This window comes from Gallinula chloropus (genome assembly GCF_964237585.1).
Source record: "Gallinula chloropus genome assembly, chromosome: 1".
Taxonomy (NCBI): domain Eukaryota; kingdom Metazoa; phylum Chordata; class Aves; order Gruiformes; family Rallidae; genus Gallinula; species Gallinula chloropus.
Window position 1 is genome coordinate 93,014,692 of NC_140085.1, and position 20,378 is coordinate 93,035,069.

Consider the following 20,378-nt stretch of genomic DNA (forward strand, 5'->3'; position numbering starts at 1 on the left):
GTCCCATTTACCACGCTGTGTATCAGAAGACAGCAAGATGAACTCAGTCAAGTTAGAAAAGTCACTAAGTGCCATAAAGAAAATCAGAACAACCTCAAACAGGATACTTCTTATATAAAATATACAAGGCATCGATAGAATTTAGGGAAGGGCAGGAAAAGAGTAAAAGGAAACAGAACTGTCTGCAATATGTTTACCATAATACTCTGGAGTTGCAAAAGCTGTTGGTGTCTTATATGATGTTCCTGTCCTCACCGGTGTTGTTGGTCCCGTGGGTTTAGCTATAGTGACAGGAGGAGGAAATTGTCACAACAAGGCATTCATTACTCAAGGGTGAAACAACTTTCTGATTTCCTAGCAGAAATCAGATTTGTGACTTCACAAAACAAGTACTTTCATTTAAACTATGATATTCCCTCAAAACTTATACAACAGCTTCCAGCTGGATTTATAAAAGTTCCAAGCTGACCTTATTGCCAGCACAACCTAATCCTGAAATCCAGTAAGAAAATTCTTTGCTACTTCAACACTGTCCTGGAGGACTTCAGTCAACTAGAATATGATCTGGTTTAATGTACAGAACCATCGAACAGAAACTGGTAAAAGGGTGCAAAATGACCAGCATTGACATTTGTATTTCTCAAATAAAAGAGCACATTTCCTCATGAGTTGTATAACAGAATAGTTGGAGTCAGTAACTGAAACTCTGATTCTTCTCTCAAATATATGTAAGATCATTTCATTCCTATTCTCCATAAAGCATATATTTTAGCAAGGCTGGAGCTGGAACATGTGCAGCAATAAACACAGAGCCCTTAACTATGGTCTGCCTTAAGAGTTTAACCACAGAATAGTACTGGAGCTTCCACTGAATGAAATTAAGACACTTCAAAGGAAGGTATGAAAAATGCAACCAAGTCCAACATTTTCAACATTTATAACACTCTGTGACCAAAGAGGAAAAAATCCTTTCTTTATGAACTGATCTTTTCTGTAGTTTCAATGGAAATTGATTGATAAAAGGCAATATTATCTCCCATAATGAAATAGCTGTTATCACATAATAAAGAAAACAGGTTTCTAAGAGGCAAACTAGATAAGAACTATAATCACAATACATGCAGATACTCCCAGATAACCACTGAATGACCATGAAATCTCAACCCCCAAAAAGTCAGGAAGTACATAATGTAGTTACCTTCCATACATATATGATGAAAATGCATGGTGGCTGATGGGAGAACTCTGTGAACCAAATTTAAAAGAACAAAAGTCCCTATCCTTAATTAATTTCCTTAATAAAGTGGAAATTTACTAAAGTCCAGTTTCAGAAAGGTTCTGGAACACACTTGTTTCTTTCTTTTCCATCCAGGAGAGTTTTAATGTCTAAATAAAAAAAACCTTCCCCATAACACTCATCCACTGGATAAGTAAGAAAAGATCCAAGTAAGGAATTCTTCTCGGTGTTAATGAGAAAGAGAAACAGGATAGAATTATGAAAGGGAAAATCCAAGAAGAGCATAGAGGCAATTTTTTCCTGTTAGTACTGTGGAACAGTCTCTCCAGGGAACCAGAAGAAACTAAATTATAATGTTAAAAATTACGCTGGATAAAACACTAGGAAACACAGGCAAAGAAAAATCTTCTACTGGCCACACAAGGAAGAACTGGATCATCTACACAATTTATTCCATCTTGAACGGGTAGGAAAGTGTGGTAACTGCTGACTAACCTTATATCCTGGCCTCTAGTTTATAGGAAAAGGGTGAAATTTCAAAACACTGGCATATTAATTAGACACTTAAAGGAGAAAATCAGCATAGATCACGTTACAAAGTAAAAGAGAATCTATCAGGTCAATGAGTTTTTTTATGCTACAACTTAAGACTAACAATGTCTTATGTTCTCTGGTAGCTGTTACTAATGAAACATCATCCATCAACAGCAAGTACAGACACAACAGTTTAATCTTAGCTTGAAATTAGCATCTATAGGTATCACAGATTAAAGAAAAATAATCTACACTATAAAACCTCCTGTACCCTGCTAGTCAATTCAGTATTGTCTCACACAGAATAACATATTTATGCTGAAAAGGCTGAGAGAGATACCTGGAATTCCTGGTTTACCAGTCACGGTATTTGGAGGCAGAGGTTTTCTTCGCATTGGTGTAGGCTTGACAGGAGGTATAGGAGGGTGCTGGGGGCCAGGTGATATAGCTACTGAAAGACAGTGTTATTAATTATTTAACCTCAAATTCCATAAAATCAGAAACCCATAATGAGTTATATACTGACCTGTCAGAAAATGTTTTCATGACTTAGTATCAAAAGCAAACAGGTGAGGTTATAAACTGAAATTATTTCTATTTTCAGGCTTAAATTCTTTGGGAAGTGTGTGCCATGGAGTTTTAAACCAAGTTTAGACTGAAAAAATGTAGCTGCTTTGGGATTTTGTACAAGTGTTTCAGTGATTCATTTTCTGTGTAGTTACTCATATCTGTCAATGGTATTTTTTCGGCAACCGACAGGATGCTTCTTCCAACGATAAACTTCACCTCAGTGTACCTGGAAACATCTTCAGTATCCTGCTTACCAAATTTTCTGATCTTTTGTACTTTTTAACTGATAAAACTGGTCACCCTCAGCTTGAAGCAAAAGATGGAGCAAAAGAGATAATACCATATAATCACAGAATCATAGAATCTTCTGAGTTTGAAGGGACCTATAAGGATCATGTCCAAATCCTGGCTCCACATAGGGCCAGACAAGTCAGAGTGTGTGAATGAGTGCATTGTCCAGATGCTTCTCGTACTCAGTCAGGCTGAGTGCTGTGACCACTTCCCTGGGTAGCCTGTTCCAGTGCCCGACCACCCTCTCAGTAAAGAACCTCTTCCTTATATCCAATCTAAACCTCCCCCGTTGCACCTTCATTCTTTTCCCTCAGGTTCTTTCACTGGTCACCAAAGAGAGGCGATCAGTACCCACACCTCACTCTCCCTCATCAGGAAGCCATAGAACACCATGAGGTCTTCCCTCAGCCTCCTTTTTTCCAGACTGAACAGACCAAGGGACTTCAGCCCCTCCTCCTGGATTTACCCTCCACACCCTTCACCAATCTCGCTGCTGTCCTCTGGACACTCTCCAATATTTTTATGTCCCTCTTGTACTGTGGCACCCAAACCCACATAGTACTCAGGGTGAGGCTGCATCAGCACAGTGTAGAGCGGGACAGTCACCTCCCTAGACCAGCTGGCATACCGTGCTTCATGCAGCCCAGGATATGGTTGGCCCTCCTGGCTGTCTGGGCAAGCTGCTTGCTCATGTTTAACTTGCTGTTGACCAGGGTCCCCAAGTCCCTCTCAGCATGGCTGGCCTCCAGCATCTGATCCCTCAGTCTGTACATGCAGCCAGGGCTGCCCCTTCCCAGGTGCAGAATCCAGCACTCGTCCTTGTTAAACTTCATGCTGTTGGTGATTGCGTTATCATTAGGGATGGTTTATCATACACCATTCATAAGTGAAAATTGAAATGAAAGTCACTGTCCTTTCATGCACTGACATGGGTAGAGACAATTACATTGTTAGAAACACCTGAAGCACTCAACTAGGGTGTTTCAATGTGTAGCTCCAGATGTTGTCTATTAAATTGATCTGGTAAAGTCCTTTGACAGCAAGGTCTGAAAGAAGAACCTAAGCCTCTTAATGCATACTTACAAAACATTTCTCTATATTTTCCAGGCAATGGTAAAGGATTTTATTATGCAAAGAAAAGGCAAGTTTAAAAAAAATCAAATTGTTCCACTGTTCACTTTTGCACTTCTTGCCTTTAGAAAAAACCAGCAGATATGTGCAACACATTTATTTAACAAAAGACTTCTTGTACCTAACAGGGGAAAATCCTCAAGAATAATATAATCCTTATAATGCTGCCAATGTCAACAAATACACTAGTTGCCTGCTACAAAGAGTACCTTGGGCCCAACGTATCAAGATCCTATAAATAGAGTGACTGTGGGTGAGAAGGGAGCAGATCCAAAGACTCACTTGGGAAAGCCTTTTTAGAAATACTCACAATACACAAACAGGAACATCTCTTTGTTTCTCTGTTCCCTTTTCTCTTAGACTTTTACAGTCATTTATAGAGCACAATTTTAAAAAAAATCCCTCACATCAAGAGAGGAAACAATGCTCTATCTAATTCAGGAAGATGTAATGGTTTTGGAAGTAGCATTTGTAGGTTTCATATTTATTTTTAATCCCCAGATGGAAATTAAAAAATATACCTAAAGATCTGAAAAAGGATAATAAACTTTTATATATATATATATGAATCCTCATGTTCTTGATACTACTATGTGGTATTGTTCATGATTAATTTTTCCTCTGCCTGTATTTAGGGAATGAGTTTGTCCAAGATATTTATGGAGTAAAAAAGTTCAAGTGTTGAAAGGTCAGTGGTTTCTACCATATCTTCTGAACAAAACAACAGTTACATGCAAACCAAAACATTGCATTCAGTGGACTGTCACAGTCGAATCTAAAATACTGCACTCTGGAAAACCAGGAATCCACACTCTGCTATTATACTTCCACAACAATTTGGGTGATGGTCTGTGATGTTACCAAATCTAATTAACAATGTGTGGAAACTGAGCTTGTAAACTAGAACACATAATTGAATTTAGAGGTTTTGCAATAGCACAGACTCTTGTGAAGACTGCAGCATGGTGAACCATTAGGATTGATTGAATCTCAGGGGTTCTTTGTGTGCTAGGAATGTATTCCTTAACTCTGTCACGCTTCATTTAAAAGGAAGGCATGCAACCTCTTAGGACAGATTTTTAACAGGTCAAGCTTAATTCTTGTGTGTGTTGTAACCTATCTTTTTAGTTTATGGTAAGTAGCGTAGATGTAAATTTTACAGTTAACACACACACAGTTTTCAGTAAATGTATTTAAAAACGAAGTCAAATACTGGCTAACTTATCTGATTAATCACCTCATTGCTTTGCCTGATAAGATCCTCGTGGTAGCTATGTCAAGGCATACGGAAGACAGGAAAGTGATTAGAGACAGCCAACATAGTTTTCCAAGGGCAAATTGTGCCTGCCTAATCTGGTGGCCTTCTAAGATGGAGTGACTGTGATGGTTGGAAAGGGAAAAGCAACTGATGTTAACTATCTTGGTTTCTGTAAGGCCAGTGACACAGTTCTACGAAATATCCTTGTCCCTAAATTGGAAAGATAATGGTTTGATGTATGGACTTCTTGATGGAAAAGGAATTGGCTAGACAGCTTGCTGTCGATGGCTCTATATCCAGATGTAGATCAGTAACAAGTGGTGTCCTTCAGGGGACCGTACTGGGACAAATGCTGTTCAATACATTTGATGATGACATAGACAGTGGGATTTAGTGCACCTTTGGCAAGTGTGTGGATGGCACCAACTTTTAGGTACTAATTTGCTTCAAAGCTCTAAAATCTTATCTTTAAGCATCAAATGTCATAAGATGAGTAAAAGCAGATGCAGATGTTACTTCAAATCCATATACATAAGAAAAAAATCCCAGTCTCTGGAAATGACAAGCTGGATTTACCTAATTACACACCACTACCTGACATTCAGTAACAAAAAACACAGAGCACGATCCTTTTTTCAGTTTATAGTCTGCGTTCAGCTATTACTAACAGTATACCAAACTGGACTGCATTTTTCAAAGTACAACCTTCAGATTGAATAAATTACAAAAAGGTAAAACATTAGAACTCAGCTGTCAAGATAGGCTCTTGCCTTTCCATGCAAACAAATTCAGCAGGGATTAGGAGCAAATAATAATTTATAAATTAGTTTGGCACATATCTTTATATCTGTGTTTTTAAATATAGTAACATGTTTTCAAAGGAAATCCAAGGGTAAACCCCAAAATATTTTCTTTTCAGTCAGCTTTTATGCCAGCAAAAAAAGCACAGCTAAAACAAGCCCTAGTCTTGGCTGTGCTTATGAAACAAAGAAATTCTCTACATGCAAGTGTGTTTATGTGTTCGTATGTATGTTTGTGTATACATATGTAGCATACAAACACACTCTATACTACAACAGTTGAAACAGAAAAATTCTAAGCATCTCACTAGAAAAAAAAGTGAAATACAAAAGTCTGTTGTTGAATGCCTATTTGGGGAAGCCATTTTCAGTAAAAGTGCTTAGATTGTTTTGAAAATATGATTGCAAGACTTGGAAGAAAACTAAAATTGACAAGACTGGTATAGTGTGTATGAAAAAATAAACCTGTAATACTATTTCCTCCACACTGTTATTTTGCTTTGAGCCTAACATTTGAATTTTCCCAACAATCCTAATAATCAACAAAACTTTCTCATAAATGGGAGGACAATTTGCTTATGCATTCACCTTCATATCCCTTGCTATGTAGAAACTACTAAAATGAACATAATCAGCACTTACAATATTGTGGCTCTTTTGTCATAAACATACAATCTGGTGGTGGCAATTTTTAATATATTGCATACATTAGTGACTAAATAGTGACCTTGGTCTCTTTTAGTAGCAACCTATAGCCAAGAGAATGCATACATATGAGGATGACTAAGAATTATTTTTCATTCTTAGTGGAGATGTTTAGTGGAAAGGTGGTGGTCTGGTATTTTGTAATTGCTAAAATTTGTTTAGTTGTCTTTTATTAACCTTACCAGAAATTGGCTTATCCCAGGTATCGCTATGTTCCTCTGAAGGTTTTTCTAGATCCATCCCAATTTGTCTGGCAATATCTTCAGGTGTATATACATCATCTGTGAAATAAAGGAAATTAAATAAGTATCTACAGTACACTACCAAGTCATGGAATACTTGATATTGCATACATTCAACTCCAGATAACTTTAAGTGCAAAAATGGCATATATCACCCACCTATGTATTTTTCTGATAACTTCATGGGATCTGTTACCTTCCTATTCAAGTAAGTAGAACAAGACCTGAGACTATAGTGTATGTAATTTAATTTTAAACATTCCTTGAAACAAGTATGTTTGGAAAGACAGGCTTAATAAGATTAAGAGATAGATAACAGATTAATTAAATGAAAATTAACGCATGGAAAGTTGAGTACAGAAAACATTTTAGTTTTTCAGTGTACAGAAGAAAACATCCATTGATTCTTGCAAAAGGCCAAGTTCTCCTCCTCACCAAAATAAGATCTTCAGCTATCCTTCGTACCAAATGGCTAGAGCAATTCTGAACCAAACATTTACTATGTTTGGAGTACCAGAAGCAAGGTGTACATAAAATTCAGTTTGTATATAAAGGTCCTACTTAAAATTATATAAACACATTTTTAAAAACCTGAAGTAAATGGCATTAAAAAGATCAACACAACTACTCCTGATAGGGAACAACTGTTTCACATGCTTATATTTATAGAAGAGCCAGACTGATAAAGTAATGTGCTTTCCCTATACAAAATAAGTATATTTACTTTATAAAAATGTCATATTTGGTAGAGTGAGAAGATGCATTGCAATTTCATCATGTTTGTAAAAAAACCTCCTAAACCAAATCCAACAAAAAAACCCCTATGCATGTTTTCTCATGACATAAGAACGCGCCCCCCCCCTCCCCGAAAGCTAATGCAGTAAACCAAAAGAAGTAAATTAAATTGATTATCAAAATCAAATCCTATTCCAACATGATCTAAATATTTCAACCAAAGATTTCATAGGTTTATAATCTGGTGCTCTATTTGTTTTGAGATTAAATTTATTTTAACAGCATGAGGCAGATAATTTTTCAATTATTTTACTCGTTGGCCATTCTTGCTAGGCATACCTTATGAATCCACAGTCCACAGTATGCATGAGTTAAATGATTTACATATCCTTAAAATAACGAGTCTTGTAGTAAGCTGACAACCGCATGCAGGTCACCTGGTCTCTGCAAGCAAGATCTCTAAACCCATCATGTGGTTTTATGTAACTGCAATTTGACTTCAGGAAACTTAAATGGTTAATTAGATCTTCAGAGAAACAAAACACCACAGTGCTAATCAATGTTTCAATATGAAACAATGTTTCATATTGCGTTCAAGGAAGAAGAGGTGTGAGAAGAGCAGCACCAGCCTTAAAAAGAAAAATAATCTTGTACACCATGGGCCACAGTTAAATTTGGTTTAGTTTTGTAGCCTCTTCTTACAATAAACACATGAACAAAATGTAGTGGCAAATTGACTAAGTCACACTAAATCACCCAAGTATCCATTACAAGTCTAATTTAGTTTTGCATCTTAGAGTGTCTACAGAAAAGCCTACCAACTTCTATCCTGCTCCTTACAGTCTAATTTAGAATCACAATATTTTCTGAGTTGTATAAATAAAAAAATGGGAAAAAGGTTCTGGCATTAGTAAAACAGGAATGCAAATAAAGTTGAAGTTTCAGAGGAAAAGCTGATCAAACCACAAGACTTGCCTGTTGATAAAAATCTCCCATTTGAATGTTTCAATGCACTTCGACGTTACCTAATGGTTTGTTTTCACACAAGGTACCTACACTGTCAAACAGCTTGTTGTATTTACCACAGCATTTGCCTTATGCTAGCTAACAAAACTTGCTTATTATTAGCATCTCAAATTACCAAACTTTGAAGAGAACTAAGAGCAGATGTCATATATGTCTTTAAGTCTTCTTTTACTTCTATCTTTTTTGCTGGAAATATTCATGGGGTATGGGAACACCTTAAAACTAACCACTTCACCTTTAATAGCAGGAATACTATTAGAAAGGTGGATCATATTAAGGGAAGAACTAGAAAAAGTAGCTTTAATAAAACATACTGAAATACCTTCATGCTTTAATTCCTCTAGAACTTAGCTATACACCCACAGTTTCAAAGATAAACAGAAAATAGAAGAGAAAATTAATGGCTGTTAACTCTATCTGTCTTCCAGAAGTGAAACGAAAATGTTGCTCCAAGTTTGTTTGTGGAATGTTGTCTGGAAGCTTAATAGATGAGGACCAGTTTCTAAATGGTTACAATTAAATAAAAAGCCCACAACTGAATAAGTTACGTACAGTAAGACAAATAAGAAAAGCTATCTCAATGAAATCAAATTCTGAAGAAAATGGCTAAAACATGGTAGAAAGCTAAAAGGAATGTTAGTCATGAGGAGGCAATTCCTGCGTCTTTCCCACAGTCAAGTTTCCCACCTGGCACTACAGCTAGCCAGGAGGCTGAAAAGCCAGCCAGGAAACCATCCACAATCCCATGTGCTGCTGCTGGAAAAAACCACCCAAATTCCACTGCTTATCATCTGAGCCCTGCAGCTCCCAAGCACACTCTGCATGGGGTGAAACATCTTTGCACTGATGCTAATGAGCACAATCAGGATGAAGAACTGGAGTACATTCAACAACAGTGGCAGCCCAGCAAGGAATTAATTTAAAGACCCAAACTGGTCTTCAAACAACAGAGTATCCATGGCTCCTCAGTAAATGTGCTCTTTTTCAGATGAAGAAAAAATATGTTATGTCTAAAAGTAAGCCTGAAAATGTATTTTCCTTACAGTACCATTCAGGATTCTGATCAGCTCAGATCAGAAGTTAAGAATTCTGATAAGTTAACCACAAAAAATAACATTTTAAGATATCTGGATGATTTTTTTGAGATGGGGAAGTATGTTTTTTCCATTATACAATTTCTCTAAGATATCACCTACTGAAAAAGAAAATTTTTCATCTTTGTTCAGCTGGTAAGATTTAGGGTTCCAGGTTAGTAACATTCTCTTTTCTAAGTCTCTTCTGCAGTCTTATAAATTCTGTTTGTAATAGGTAATTGCACATTTCTTGGGGGAGATACAGATTTCTTTAATGGATTATCTGAACTCTCATCTACACAAAATTTTTATTGTAAGCACAGTCAGCCTTGTAGGCTCAGACACTGCTTTTGCCATAATACTGTGATGTATTTGTTTTACAGAAGACTTGGGATTTCACTTATTGATCATCACTGAAAAGCTATGAAAAGCTGTAGTCCTCTCTCAGTGTCATGAACCTACAACATTCGTTGCTGGTTTCTCTACATTTCTGAAAAGAAATGTGCAGACTCACAGGAAGGTGTAGACACACAGAACGGTTCCAGTGAGTTGCTAAATCAGCAGGGTTGGAGGCCCAAAGAAATGGACAGCAGATAACAAAAGCCAGCTCCTCCTTAGTTTAATTTCAAGGGCTCACTTGGAAGAACACAAAATCTAGGTAACAGACATCTTCAGAATGCTCATTTAACTTAGAGAAACAAACTTAGGTAACTGAGCAATGGAAAACATTACTAGAAGCATAATTTTCCAGAAGAAATCTGAAAGAAGGTACTTATTTGCTGTGTGAACACAGAATACATAGCATGCACTGCAAGGTAATAGTCTTGGGATGGTTTTTTAGATCATCTCCCACAATGAAGCTTTAGTTCTTCCTGGCAACTGGTACTACTATAACAACATGGAAATAATGACTAGTGGGCACTCCAACAGGACTGTTTAAAATAAGATTGCTTAAAACAATACTTTAGCAGTCACCTAAACCAGCATTAAGCTTTAAGTTTATGCTGATGATTTACTTAGCATGCATTCTTTTTTTCTTCTTTTCAATCTACAAATACTTTGCCAAGTTTACTACTATATGGGAGAAAGGAAAATTTAAATTTACGGTCTAACATAATTGTGCACTCATACATAATTTCATGATGGGATTTCAAAAGCCATATACTACTGGAGACCTGTGTGCATTATGCCTATTTTGGTCATCAGACAGCTCACTTATAAGCAAACTGCCAACACAAGCAAAGAACGAGACTTTCTGACCCCTCACTACTACCATTGGTCATTTAATACTGTAACTCTGATACAGTTGCCGATGTCCTGGAATTCATTGGGTTTATTTCATTTACCAGAAGGACTACAAAAGGTCAAAGAACACATACCTGCAACCAAGGCATACACTCTGTATGTAATACAGAAGAGCACATAATGTTCTAAACAGGCTATTTTTAATTCAATTTAAATATACAATCATCTCTTCTGAGGTTTTGCCATCTCTAAAAACATGTTGGGCTCTTCAAAATTATGTACAGGAATGAGCAGCTCAAATCATACTAAGGTCAACAACAGGTATTAAATTGCCAAAGATGCTTTGGAAATCCCAGTACAGAGAAACATTGCACAGACAGAAAAAGGAACGTGTAAAGTAGATACTATATTACTCAGGTTATCCTAGCCAAGGTAGCAAAGGGAATTAGTATGGGACAGTAGCAGTGGGTGAATAGGTAGAAGTTCGAATATGTGTATTATTTATTATTTATATTACTTATTATTTTAAACTTGCACTACTGATGAAGAATCCCAAAAGTCTTTATTTAATTAAGCAATAGGTGTATTAGGAAAAACCTAACATTAGTATTCACGTAATAAATTAATGCTTGATTAATTATGAATTGGCATTGACAACCTTATTTTGATTGGATGAAAAAATGAAGTACATTCAAAAAAGGATAAATTATTTTTCTCCAAACAAAGTGAGCATTTTGAAGAAATCTTTATGGTTAGGGGTGTATGGTATTGGTATGAGTATGCAAGGATGTGTAAATTGAAGTGACAGTTTTCACACTCCTCTATCTTCAACTTGGAACTTTCTTGGTGCTTAAGTATTCTAGCCTGAATACTGCATAATCTGAATTCTACATAGTCTGACTATGAGTAGCTCCAATGTGAATACTGTGTGCATTATCTAGTAGCTAGGAACACATCTGGCTTTAACCCTTTCTTACCAAGCCTTGGACTTAACTGGGTAACCCGTTTTTGAAAGTGTTTTCCAGTCATTATTCTGGACCAATCATCTAGAAAACATCAGTAAAGAGTAGCCACATAATAATCTACCTGTAAGTGTACATTGACTGTTTATATGATTTCACACTGACACTCAGGAACTATGTAACTCAACAAGTAGCAGCAATTATATACAGTAGTCTGAGGAATTAACTTCTATAATCAAATACAATGACACACTTTGCGAGACTCAAGATGATTTTAGAAAGTCACAGTCCTATCTTTTACTGGTAAGTTAAAAAAAAAACAAAACAAAACTGCAACTCTACCTGTTGTTGGCACAATCCACTTTGGCAGTCCAGGTGCTTTTGTTCTAGCTGGTGCTAGTGTGGTTTTACTAAGAGCTGTGAGAGAGTTTAAAAAGAAGAAGAAAAAAAAAAGTTCCATGTGACAAAGACCCAACAGACACTTATGTGATGAAAATTACATATTAGAGAAGAATAAGTAACACTTGCTGTGATGGTACACACAGTTTTGGTTTCTTTTTTTTTCTGATTTGGGAATACCTTACCTTATACAGATTAGGTATAGAAAAATAGCCTTTTTCCACAGCAAATCTTAGAATTCCACTGAGAATACGTGAAGTTAATTAACTAACTAATCTCCTCCCCATCCCAAATTGAATAAACAATGATTACCAGGTCTGGTCTGTGATTTATCAGATGGCTTTGGTCTTGCAGAAGTGAGACGTGTTTTAGGAGGTGCTAAAAGAAATAAGGTTCAGTTTAAATGCTATGTGTAAAAGGAGCATCAATAGTGCAGTGCAATTTGCCAGAAAAAAGGTCCATGCACCAATGCGATACAGCAAAATGAGTTCCAATCCAAAATGCACGCTGAAAATGCTAGTTTCTTTAGTGGTCAGATGACTCCCATCATGCAGTCTGACCAGTTACATTCATGTTTAAGTTTAGGAAAAGATATAAAATATTTACAGCCAGTTACCCAACTGTATATGGATACAGAGTTAGCTCTGCAAGATATCCATGGCCTTAAGACATATAATTAGGTTCTGTAAAAAACAAACAAACAAAAAACCTCAAAATAAAACACCAAACTGACCCCCCTCCCTGCACCCAATCAAATATTCAGATAAAAACATGAAACATTAAACTATTGATGAGAAAACAACTGGAAGATTCAGTTCAGATACTGTGTAGGGCTGCTGAAGCATAATGTCATCATCGAGGTTAAAATCAGAAGCCTTCAACCTTTTCTCAGTGTTGCCTTTCACTTGCTAAATAACTTTGATATTTTAGTTGATACAGAATCTGTGTGGATAACACTGAAAGCATGAGCACTGTCATCTCATGCCAAATTATTGACCTCTGTAACTCAAATTTTTTAATAAATAGAGCTAGCTATTTGACGTTTGAATCTAATAGCCATTCTGTTCACAACACTTAATCCAGCCTGACAGAAGTGTGGGAGAAAATACTTATGCAGGTAAGAACATATTAATCATATTGACATTTATATTTGGGAAAAGTTTTGCAGATTTAGATTTCAGTTACATTTATGTTTATAACACTATACAACTGAGTGTACAATATGCAGCCCTAATATACTGTTTAAAAGCTTCACATCATCTTTGAGGCAATTCAGATTAAACCTTGATTTTCAGGGCAATGAACAAAAAACATTCAATAAGGCAAAAAAACCCCAAACTTTCATGTCATGTATTTGAAGCAGTTTTTAAAGTAATATTGAATAAACCATTAAGCCTTAAACCATACTATTTTTACTTAAGATCTACAGACTTTCAGTAAAACAACTTAAGAAAATCCTAAAAATTACCTGTTTTGAACCGTGGAATTTCAGTTGCTAAACCAGTTTTGGGCTTGGGTGAAATCTGGTATGTTTCATTGGGAACTGAAAACAGAGATATTATTGATTATCGAATGCAAATTGTCCTTGTATAGACCACAAAGATGCCGTGCTAGGATAGGAACCTGCCTGAAGGCCATGCTTTTATACAGAGAAAAGACTTCTGAAGGCTAAGAAGGTACATATGATTAGTAAGTTGGAAAAAAGAAGATTGTCAGGTAACGCCTCTTTATATGACTCCTCAGCTTTGTAAATGAAGTACTTCTAGAAAGAATTGCATGAAAGAAAAAAATGGCTGGAAAATTAAAACCAGCAATATTTTGTACATGCACTGGAATGTGACTAACAAATGAACGTGACGAAGATATATTAAGGTATTTGTGTTGATTAAAGTGTAAGTTTAGCCATATAGCAAAAGCAGAGGAAGTAAAGATTTATGAGAAATTAACTGACATCACATTCTTATTACCCAAAGTCATTTTGGACCCATCAACAACATGAACTGTTATAAGGTTAATTGATCCCAGGTGTGTTGCCCTTGGAGCTACAAGAAAGAAAAAAACATTGTTCTGTGAGAAAGTCAAATTAAAGAAGTTGGGTTGCATTAAGGATCTGTGTCCTTTGTTTCCTAAAAACCTGTCTACACATCTGCTAAGACAATTTTAACAGGCTTGAGACAGAAATGTGTTCCTGTTAGTCTGGATGTATTTTCATGCTGACAGCCAGACAGTGCAACTATTCTGCTGGGGCCCCACGGATTTCAGAACAAATGCCCTAAAGGTGGAGTTCTGGCAGTCTTCGGTCTTTCTCACACGGGGTACCTTAATTTGCACTTCCCTAAAAAATGTCTAAAAGCTAGTAGTAATGTTTTTATCTTTCAGACAGTTTTCCCTCACTCAAATTTGTTTAAATTTAGTGAAAAATACAGGAGTGACTGGATGAGAAAGATAGACTGACAGTCAGAGGCACACAAATGTCTTTCAGAAATAAGGTTAAAATATGGAAGCTAGGAAGTAACCTATTTAACAGCATAAAGGGCAGTTGCTAAATAGTGCTATTTGTTTTTAACATCTTTGTTAACAACAGTAGTTAATTTTTCATATACATCATTGTAATGATTTAAAATAAACCTATAAATTCTGTTTTCTACAATTCTTTCCCTAAAACTAACTTTGCAGTGATACCAAAACACGGCACTCATTAACTATGACATGATTGGAAATAGCTTTTGTTCAACTGAGACTTAGAATCTACTTGGTTACTAACAGAAAGCCTTTTAAATTTTAAAATAAGGTCTTTAGAAAATAAATCTGTTTCCTGGCCTGTTCAGTTTGATTTTTGTAGTAATATATATATGTACAGTTCTTGAATATGGTCTCTGCTTGAATGTTTTTGGCAACATATAAAGGGCTAGAAGTCCCAGGGAAAAAAGGGGTGATAAAACAATTAATTTATTTGCTTAAAACTAAAATATTGTCAGTTTGAGGCCAGATCCGACAGTAAGAAAGATTAAGATCTGCTCTTTCTTATAATCATGTTGTCACTCCTCCCCCAACAATATTTTTTTTGTCCTGTAACCTTCCTACCTAGTAATTTTTATGGAAATAGTCCATATCCAGGGTAAAGTTGAGATATGATCATCCTTCACTATAACTATGCATCCTAAAATCTACTGTAGTTACTGCAAAAACCACTGATAGGAAGAAGGTACCTACAGTCTTAGCATCTACTATCTTGGACTGAGATTCTGTAACCTGAGGTTAAAAAGTACTTCATAAATCTAAGTGAATGCATTTGGGACAATAAAATCACCCCATAGAAAATGAAACGTATTGAACCTGGCTACAGCAGTATGTTTTTATAAAAAAATTACTAATTTTCTCATGTTTTTTATGGTTACTACCCACCTACTCAACAAAATTGTTAAAAAACTCCAACCATCTTAACTTCTGCTCTCCATGGAAATTGATGCAATTGTTGACCATTCTCTGAGAAACCATTAACATACTCTAAGTCAAACAATGATACTAATTTCTGTCTACATATCATGCATGTCACATGACTGCAGCATGGAATGACAGCAGAAAGTGTAACTAAGGCAGTACCACAAAACATTTTCAAGTTACAAACTTTAAATTACCGGGTTGAGTCTGTGGTACTTCTGGCCCGACAGATGTTTTGGGTTTGGAAGGAATGAGGAGTGTTTCTTTTGGAGCTGAAAGAAAAGAAAAAAGATTATTATTGTATTCTTCAAGAGTCAGGATTCAATGCCATATTTAGCCCACAGAAAATGCATGCCTCAAATGCCTGAAAAAAAAAGACAGCAACAATTCCATGGCTTTCTGGAACCTGAAATAAAATGACTATCCCAAACACAGAAAAGTTCTAGCATTGTGCTGTAGGATACGTTAGGTTAGTGGCTAAAATTCTTTCTCTAAAAGAAAAATCAGACCACTGAATTTGGTTGGAGATCTGACAAACAGAGGCTTCTGGTCAGACGTGAGCTGTAGGCTACTTCTGCTTTACTTCTAGGGTAGAAGTGAGACTGATCTGTATTAAAAAACATTCATATGTGTAAGCAGAATGAGGGATAGTGGAATGATGTTATACAAAATAGCACACCAGAGCACGTTCCCTAGAAATCTCTCCATTGAAAATTTAAAAATACCTGCATCTTAACTTTAAGGAAACTTATTTACCCATTGTTGCCCTTGAATGCTCAGTAGTAGTAGAAGATTTTGTAATAATTGGTTGTGGAGTTGTCTGATGTATTGCTGTTAAGGAGAAAATGTGAAGAATCTTAGAATATTAAACTGTAATATAATAGAAAAAAAAAGAAAAGAAAAAGTAGCATTTGCCCTATTTGCAAAACTTTCACAATGCCCTAAACTAAAAAGTAGCAGAATATCTTAAAAATCAACTGCTGAAAGATACCATTATCTTTCTATTAACTTCTATACATTCCTCCTTTAACAAAAATGGGAAGACACAGCCCCCTGTAAATATTTTTAAGACTACTTTTGTTTCAGTACAGCACAAAATGTCAGTTGCCAACTGTACAAGCACATTGAAAGGAGTTCTTTTGCATTTTATGATTTTTAAAAAGTGCTCACAAAGAAGCATCTCTGATGGCCAGGAAGTAATCAGAGAGAACTCAGTCTATTTAAATGCACAGAAATTTGCCAACACACTCAAGACTACATTTTAGTCATCATTTGCTATACATAATAGGAAGGTGGAAAAACATTTTTGATGCTATACTACAAATCCTACTAGTATTTTCAGTGTAGCTCTGGCATATTTTGGATTGACTGACTTAAGTATAATGTATTTGTTTCAGCACAAAAGCAGCTGTGAATAATTCCATTAAAAAAGTGCAAGACCCAAGGCTATGAGGAAGAATGATTAAACACAAACACACAAAACAAAAAGAATGACTCCTTTACCAGGTTTGGTGTGCAGCACTCTTGGCTTTTCAGATGGTTTTGGTTTGGTACGAATGAACTGTTTTTCAGTTGGAGCTGAAATAAAAACAAACAGGACCCGGAACAATGATTGAAAAAACACACTGCTTCATAGTACACAGGGAACATAAGTATGGTCTGATCTGTAATAAGGCAAATTATGTAAGGATAAAGCTGAAAAATCAATCAGTTGGAATTCCTGCAAAGAAAGGAAAAGAAATTAGGTGGCTGCTGATACAAACAGGGTTTCCTTGAGTTATATACAGGTTTGTAGCTTTGGATGAAGCAGTGTAGGCTGTAGTCATGAGCAGCATACAGTAAAATAATGAGACAAAGAGAGACAGTAATAGCTTACATCTTCCACATCAACCATACATGAGTATCCTTGAGGACAGGATATATTTTTCAGTGGACCCTTGCTATGTAGGAATCAATTACTGGAAAAGGTTTTCTTAGCACTTGCTAGCCCATGGAGAGGTCCTCAAAACATCTGCCTTAGCACATGCATTCTATGTCCCCTTTACTCTGAAGAACCATTTCCTGCATATGAATATTGCCCAGATGTGTATGACTGGGCACATAAACTTCATAAAGCTATACAAAGGGATATCAAATGAATACTAACCTGAATTATCAATGCATAGGGGAATATATATATAAATAGAAACAAGAGGAAAAGTATTTTTCATTTCCTATTCCTCAAAAAGAAAAAAACAGAGTTTGAAGATTATTCAATGGTTGTTAATACTTCACCAATGATACTATTTCATTCTCAGAAAATTATGGTCAATGTCCGTCTCTGAAATTCAGGACAGAGAACTGATTATTAACAAAGATTGTTGAAGCAATACTTCTGCTGCCCAGTACTGCTTGGATTCATTGAACATTATTTGATCCACCTCTGCCATATAAGTTAAGAAGAAAGAATTTTCTGCTAATGTTTCACATATTTAAACAGCTTCTCCCAGCATAGATGACTAGAAGTTAGCAGAGCAAATGGCTTTAGGTAGCATTTGGTTTGCGGGCTCACACGGCTGGTCTGTTTTGGTACATGTTATGCTATAGGTGATAGTTGATGATTTACTTGCTATTTTCCTCTGTAAAAATATAGCGTGAGGAGTGAAGCAAAAGAGGATTTTAGGATGACAGCAAAAGTCCACATTTACTGGAAAATATATAACATCTGAAGGAATCGCATCATCCTGACTTGAAAGACTAGAATGTGAGGAAAAGGACCTTCAAAAGTAAATAAGCTCATGCATTATTACCCTTATCAAGACCAAAGGGCAAGCAAGTATCTAGAAGCAGAGGAAAAACATTATTATTATTTTTTTCACATCATGTAATGAACTCTCTTCTAAGAATATCTTCTCTATCATGAATGGAAAATAGAGTAATTATTTAAGAAATACATATGATTACCCAATGTTGCCTTTGTTCTTTCAGGAATATGAGGAATCATAGTAGTATCTGGTTCACGGGAGGTTGGAATGATTTCTGTTGGAAAAAATGTTGATAAATTCTCAGGATAATGAAAATACTCTCCTTTTCCCTCCCACCTCCTTTAAAAAAAATCTTGCAGCACTACACAATTTATACCAGGAAGGGAATTTTTTAAAACAGCAATGGGCATTGACCCTCATAGATTTCTGGTTTACAGAGTTAAATCTTTTGGTTTTAACATCTAGATACTTAAAGAATAACAGTTAATGACCCTTCAGCTGATCAGTGAAAACACTGATTTATGATACAATGGGGAGTCTCCTATCAAAATAAAATTGAAGGGAATCCTCAGTCTAATCTGGATGAAGATATGTGCACAAAGGAAAAGCATTACAACAGCTTTAAGAGACTTCTTTCCTAAGAGTTTTAAAGCCTTAAAAACATGGTACAAGCAAATGAAGTGTGTTTGCTCAGATACAAGCTGTGAATAACTTTTTATCATTGATTTAATGATAAAAACTTAGTTATAGCACTGCAGAGTTTTCTTAAGCTAGAATGATACCCAGGTAACAGCAAAAGTACTGTTGACAAGTCCCCCCACTGCCCACCCTGAAAGCAGTTGCTCAACGATCAACTGCACTTTAACAGAACACCAGATAATTTACCGGGTTTGCTGTGTGGAACATCTGGGATGGGAGATGCTTTAGATTTAAAGGGAATATGTTGTGGTTCTTTAGGAGCTGAAAGAAAAGACCTGTTTTCAGGGTTCATACTCTTTAGAAATTAGGTTTATTGCACAGGCACTGCATGCCTCATACTTGCAAAGCAAAACAAGTTCCTTACATGAGAGACTAAAAATTGAGTGTCAGATAGACACAGGAATTTAAAGAGAAAAGAAAATCATGAATGAAAACATGGCTGGAAAATTGATCGAGTAAGCAAAATCTGGAGTCAAGCAACAAAACCCGAAAGAAAACTGGCAATTAAAGCAGACGTTTCCATCTGTATTTCAGAGCTCAGAACTGCAGTACCCATGGCATGCTTGTGTCCTACAAGTGAGAGTGAAAGAAATTTTCTGTGAAGACAACAAAAGAGCCAGGAATCTTTCAATACCTGGAACAGAGTAGAATTAAGTTCAGTAAGTAGAAAAGAAAACAAATCAAAACCACAAACAGATGATGTGAAAAACAGACTAATGATATATATAGTCTTTGGTCCAAGGTGCAGCAAGGAAAAAATAATGACCAGCTCATGGTAACATCTTTACCTGTTGCTGTCCTTGGTTGTTCAACTGTAAATGTGCCAAAACTTCATAAAAACGAGAACGTACACAGAATTAGTTAGAAGTACAAGCAAAAGGGTAAAAACACTCCCTTTTACATGACTGATTTCTTTTGAAATTGGAACACATTTATATTTGTGGTTTTTTTAAAAAAATATATATTAATGGAATTACTAATTATACACTCACTTGAAAGGAAGGTTCAGCTGATGCTTTCAGAACCATCATGATTTACAGAGAGTTTGGCAGTTCACTGGTATGTAAATTCTATTAAGTATACTCTTAAGTGTCAGATTCCATTACCAGCGCGCACAAACTGTTTGAGTTACAGATATTTAGTCTCGTACATGAAAGTCCTCAAATGTTTTTCTCTAAGGATCTTTTGATAGGCACAGAAGAGATGCAATTTATTCCAAGAACATTCTTACAATGTTTATATGTTTTCTACCCTGCTATGCAGATTATTCATCAGTGACATCTGTC

At 36.0% G+C, this 20,378-nt stretch overlaps 1 protein-coding gene across 1 annotated transcript in view; it reads right to left on the reverse strand.

The window, feature by feature from the left end:
- ABI3BP (ABI family member 3 binding protein) overlaps window positions 1-20,378 on the reverse strand; it is a gene marked incomplete at both ends in the record, with an annotated part of 155,055 nt that overhangs the window by 28,058 nt on the left and 106,619 nt on the right. Inside the window, 12 exons of the mRNA XM_084276754.1 lie at window positions 198-281; window positions 2,112-2,222; window positions 6,709-6,807; window positions 12,152-12,226; window positions 12,521-12,586; window positions 13,677-13,751; window positions 14,176-14,250; window positions 15,847-15,921; window positions 16,406-16,480; window positions 17,153-17,227; window positions 18,593-18,667; window positions 19,279-19,353. Coding sequence (XP_084132880.1) covers window positions 198-281; window positions 2,112-2,222; window positions 6,709-6,807; window positions 12,152-12,226; window positions 12,521-12,586; window positions 13,677-13,751; window positions 14,176-14,250; window positions 15,847-15,921; window positions 16,406-16,480; window positions 17,153-17,227; window positions 18,593-18,667; window positions 19,279-19,353 — 960 coding nt within the window. The remainder of the gene's footprint in view (window positions 1-197; window positions 282-2,111; window positions 2,223-6,708; window positions 6,808-12,151; window positions 12,227-12,520; window positions 12,587-13,676; window positions 13,752-14,175; window positions 14,251-15,846; window positions 15,922-16,405; window positions 16,481-17,152; window positions 17,228-18,592; window positions 18,668-19,278; window positions 19,354-20,378) is intronic.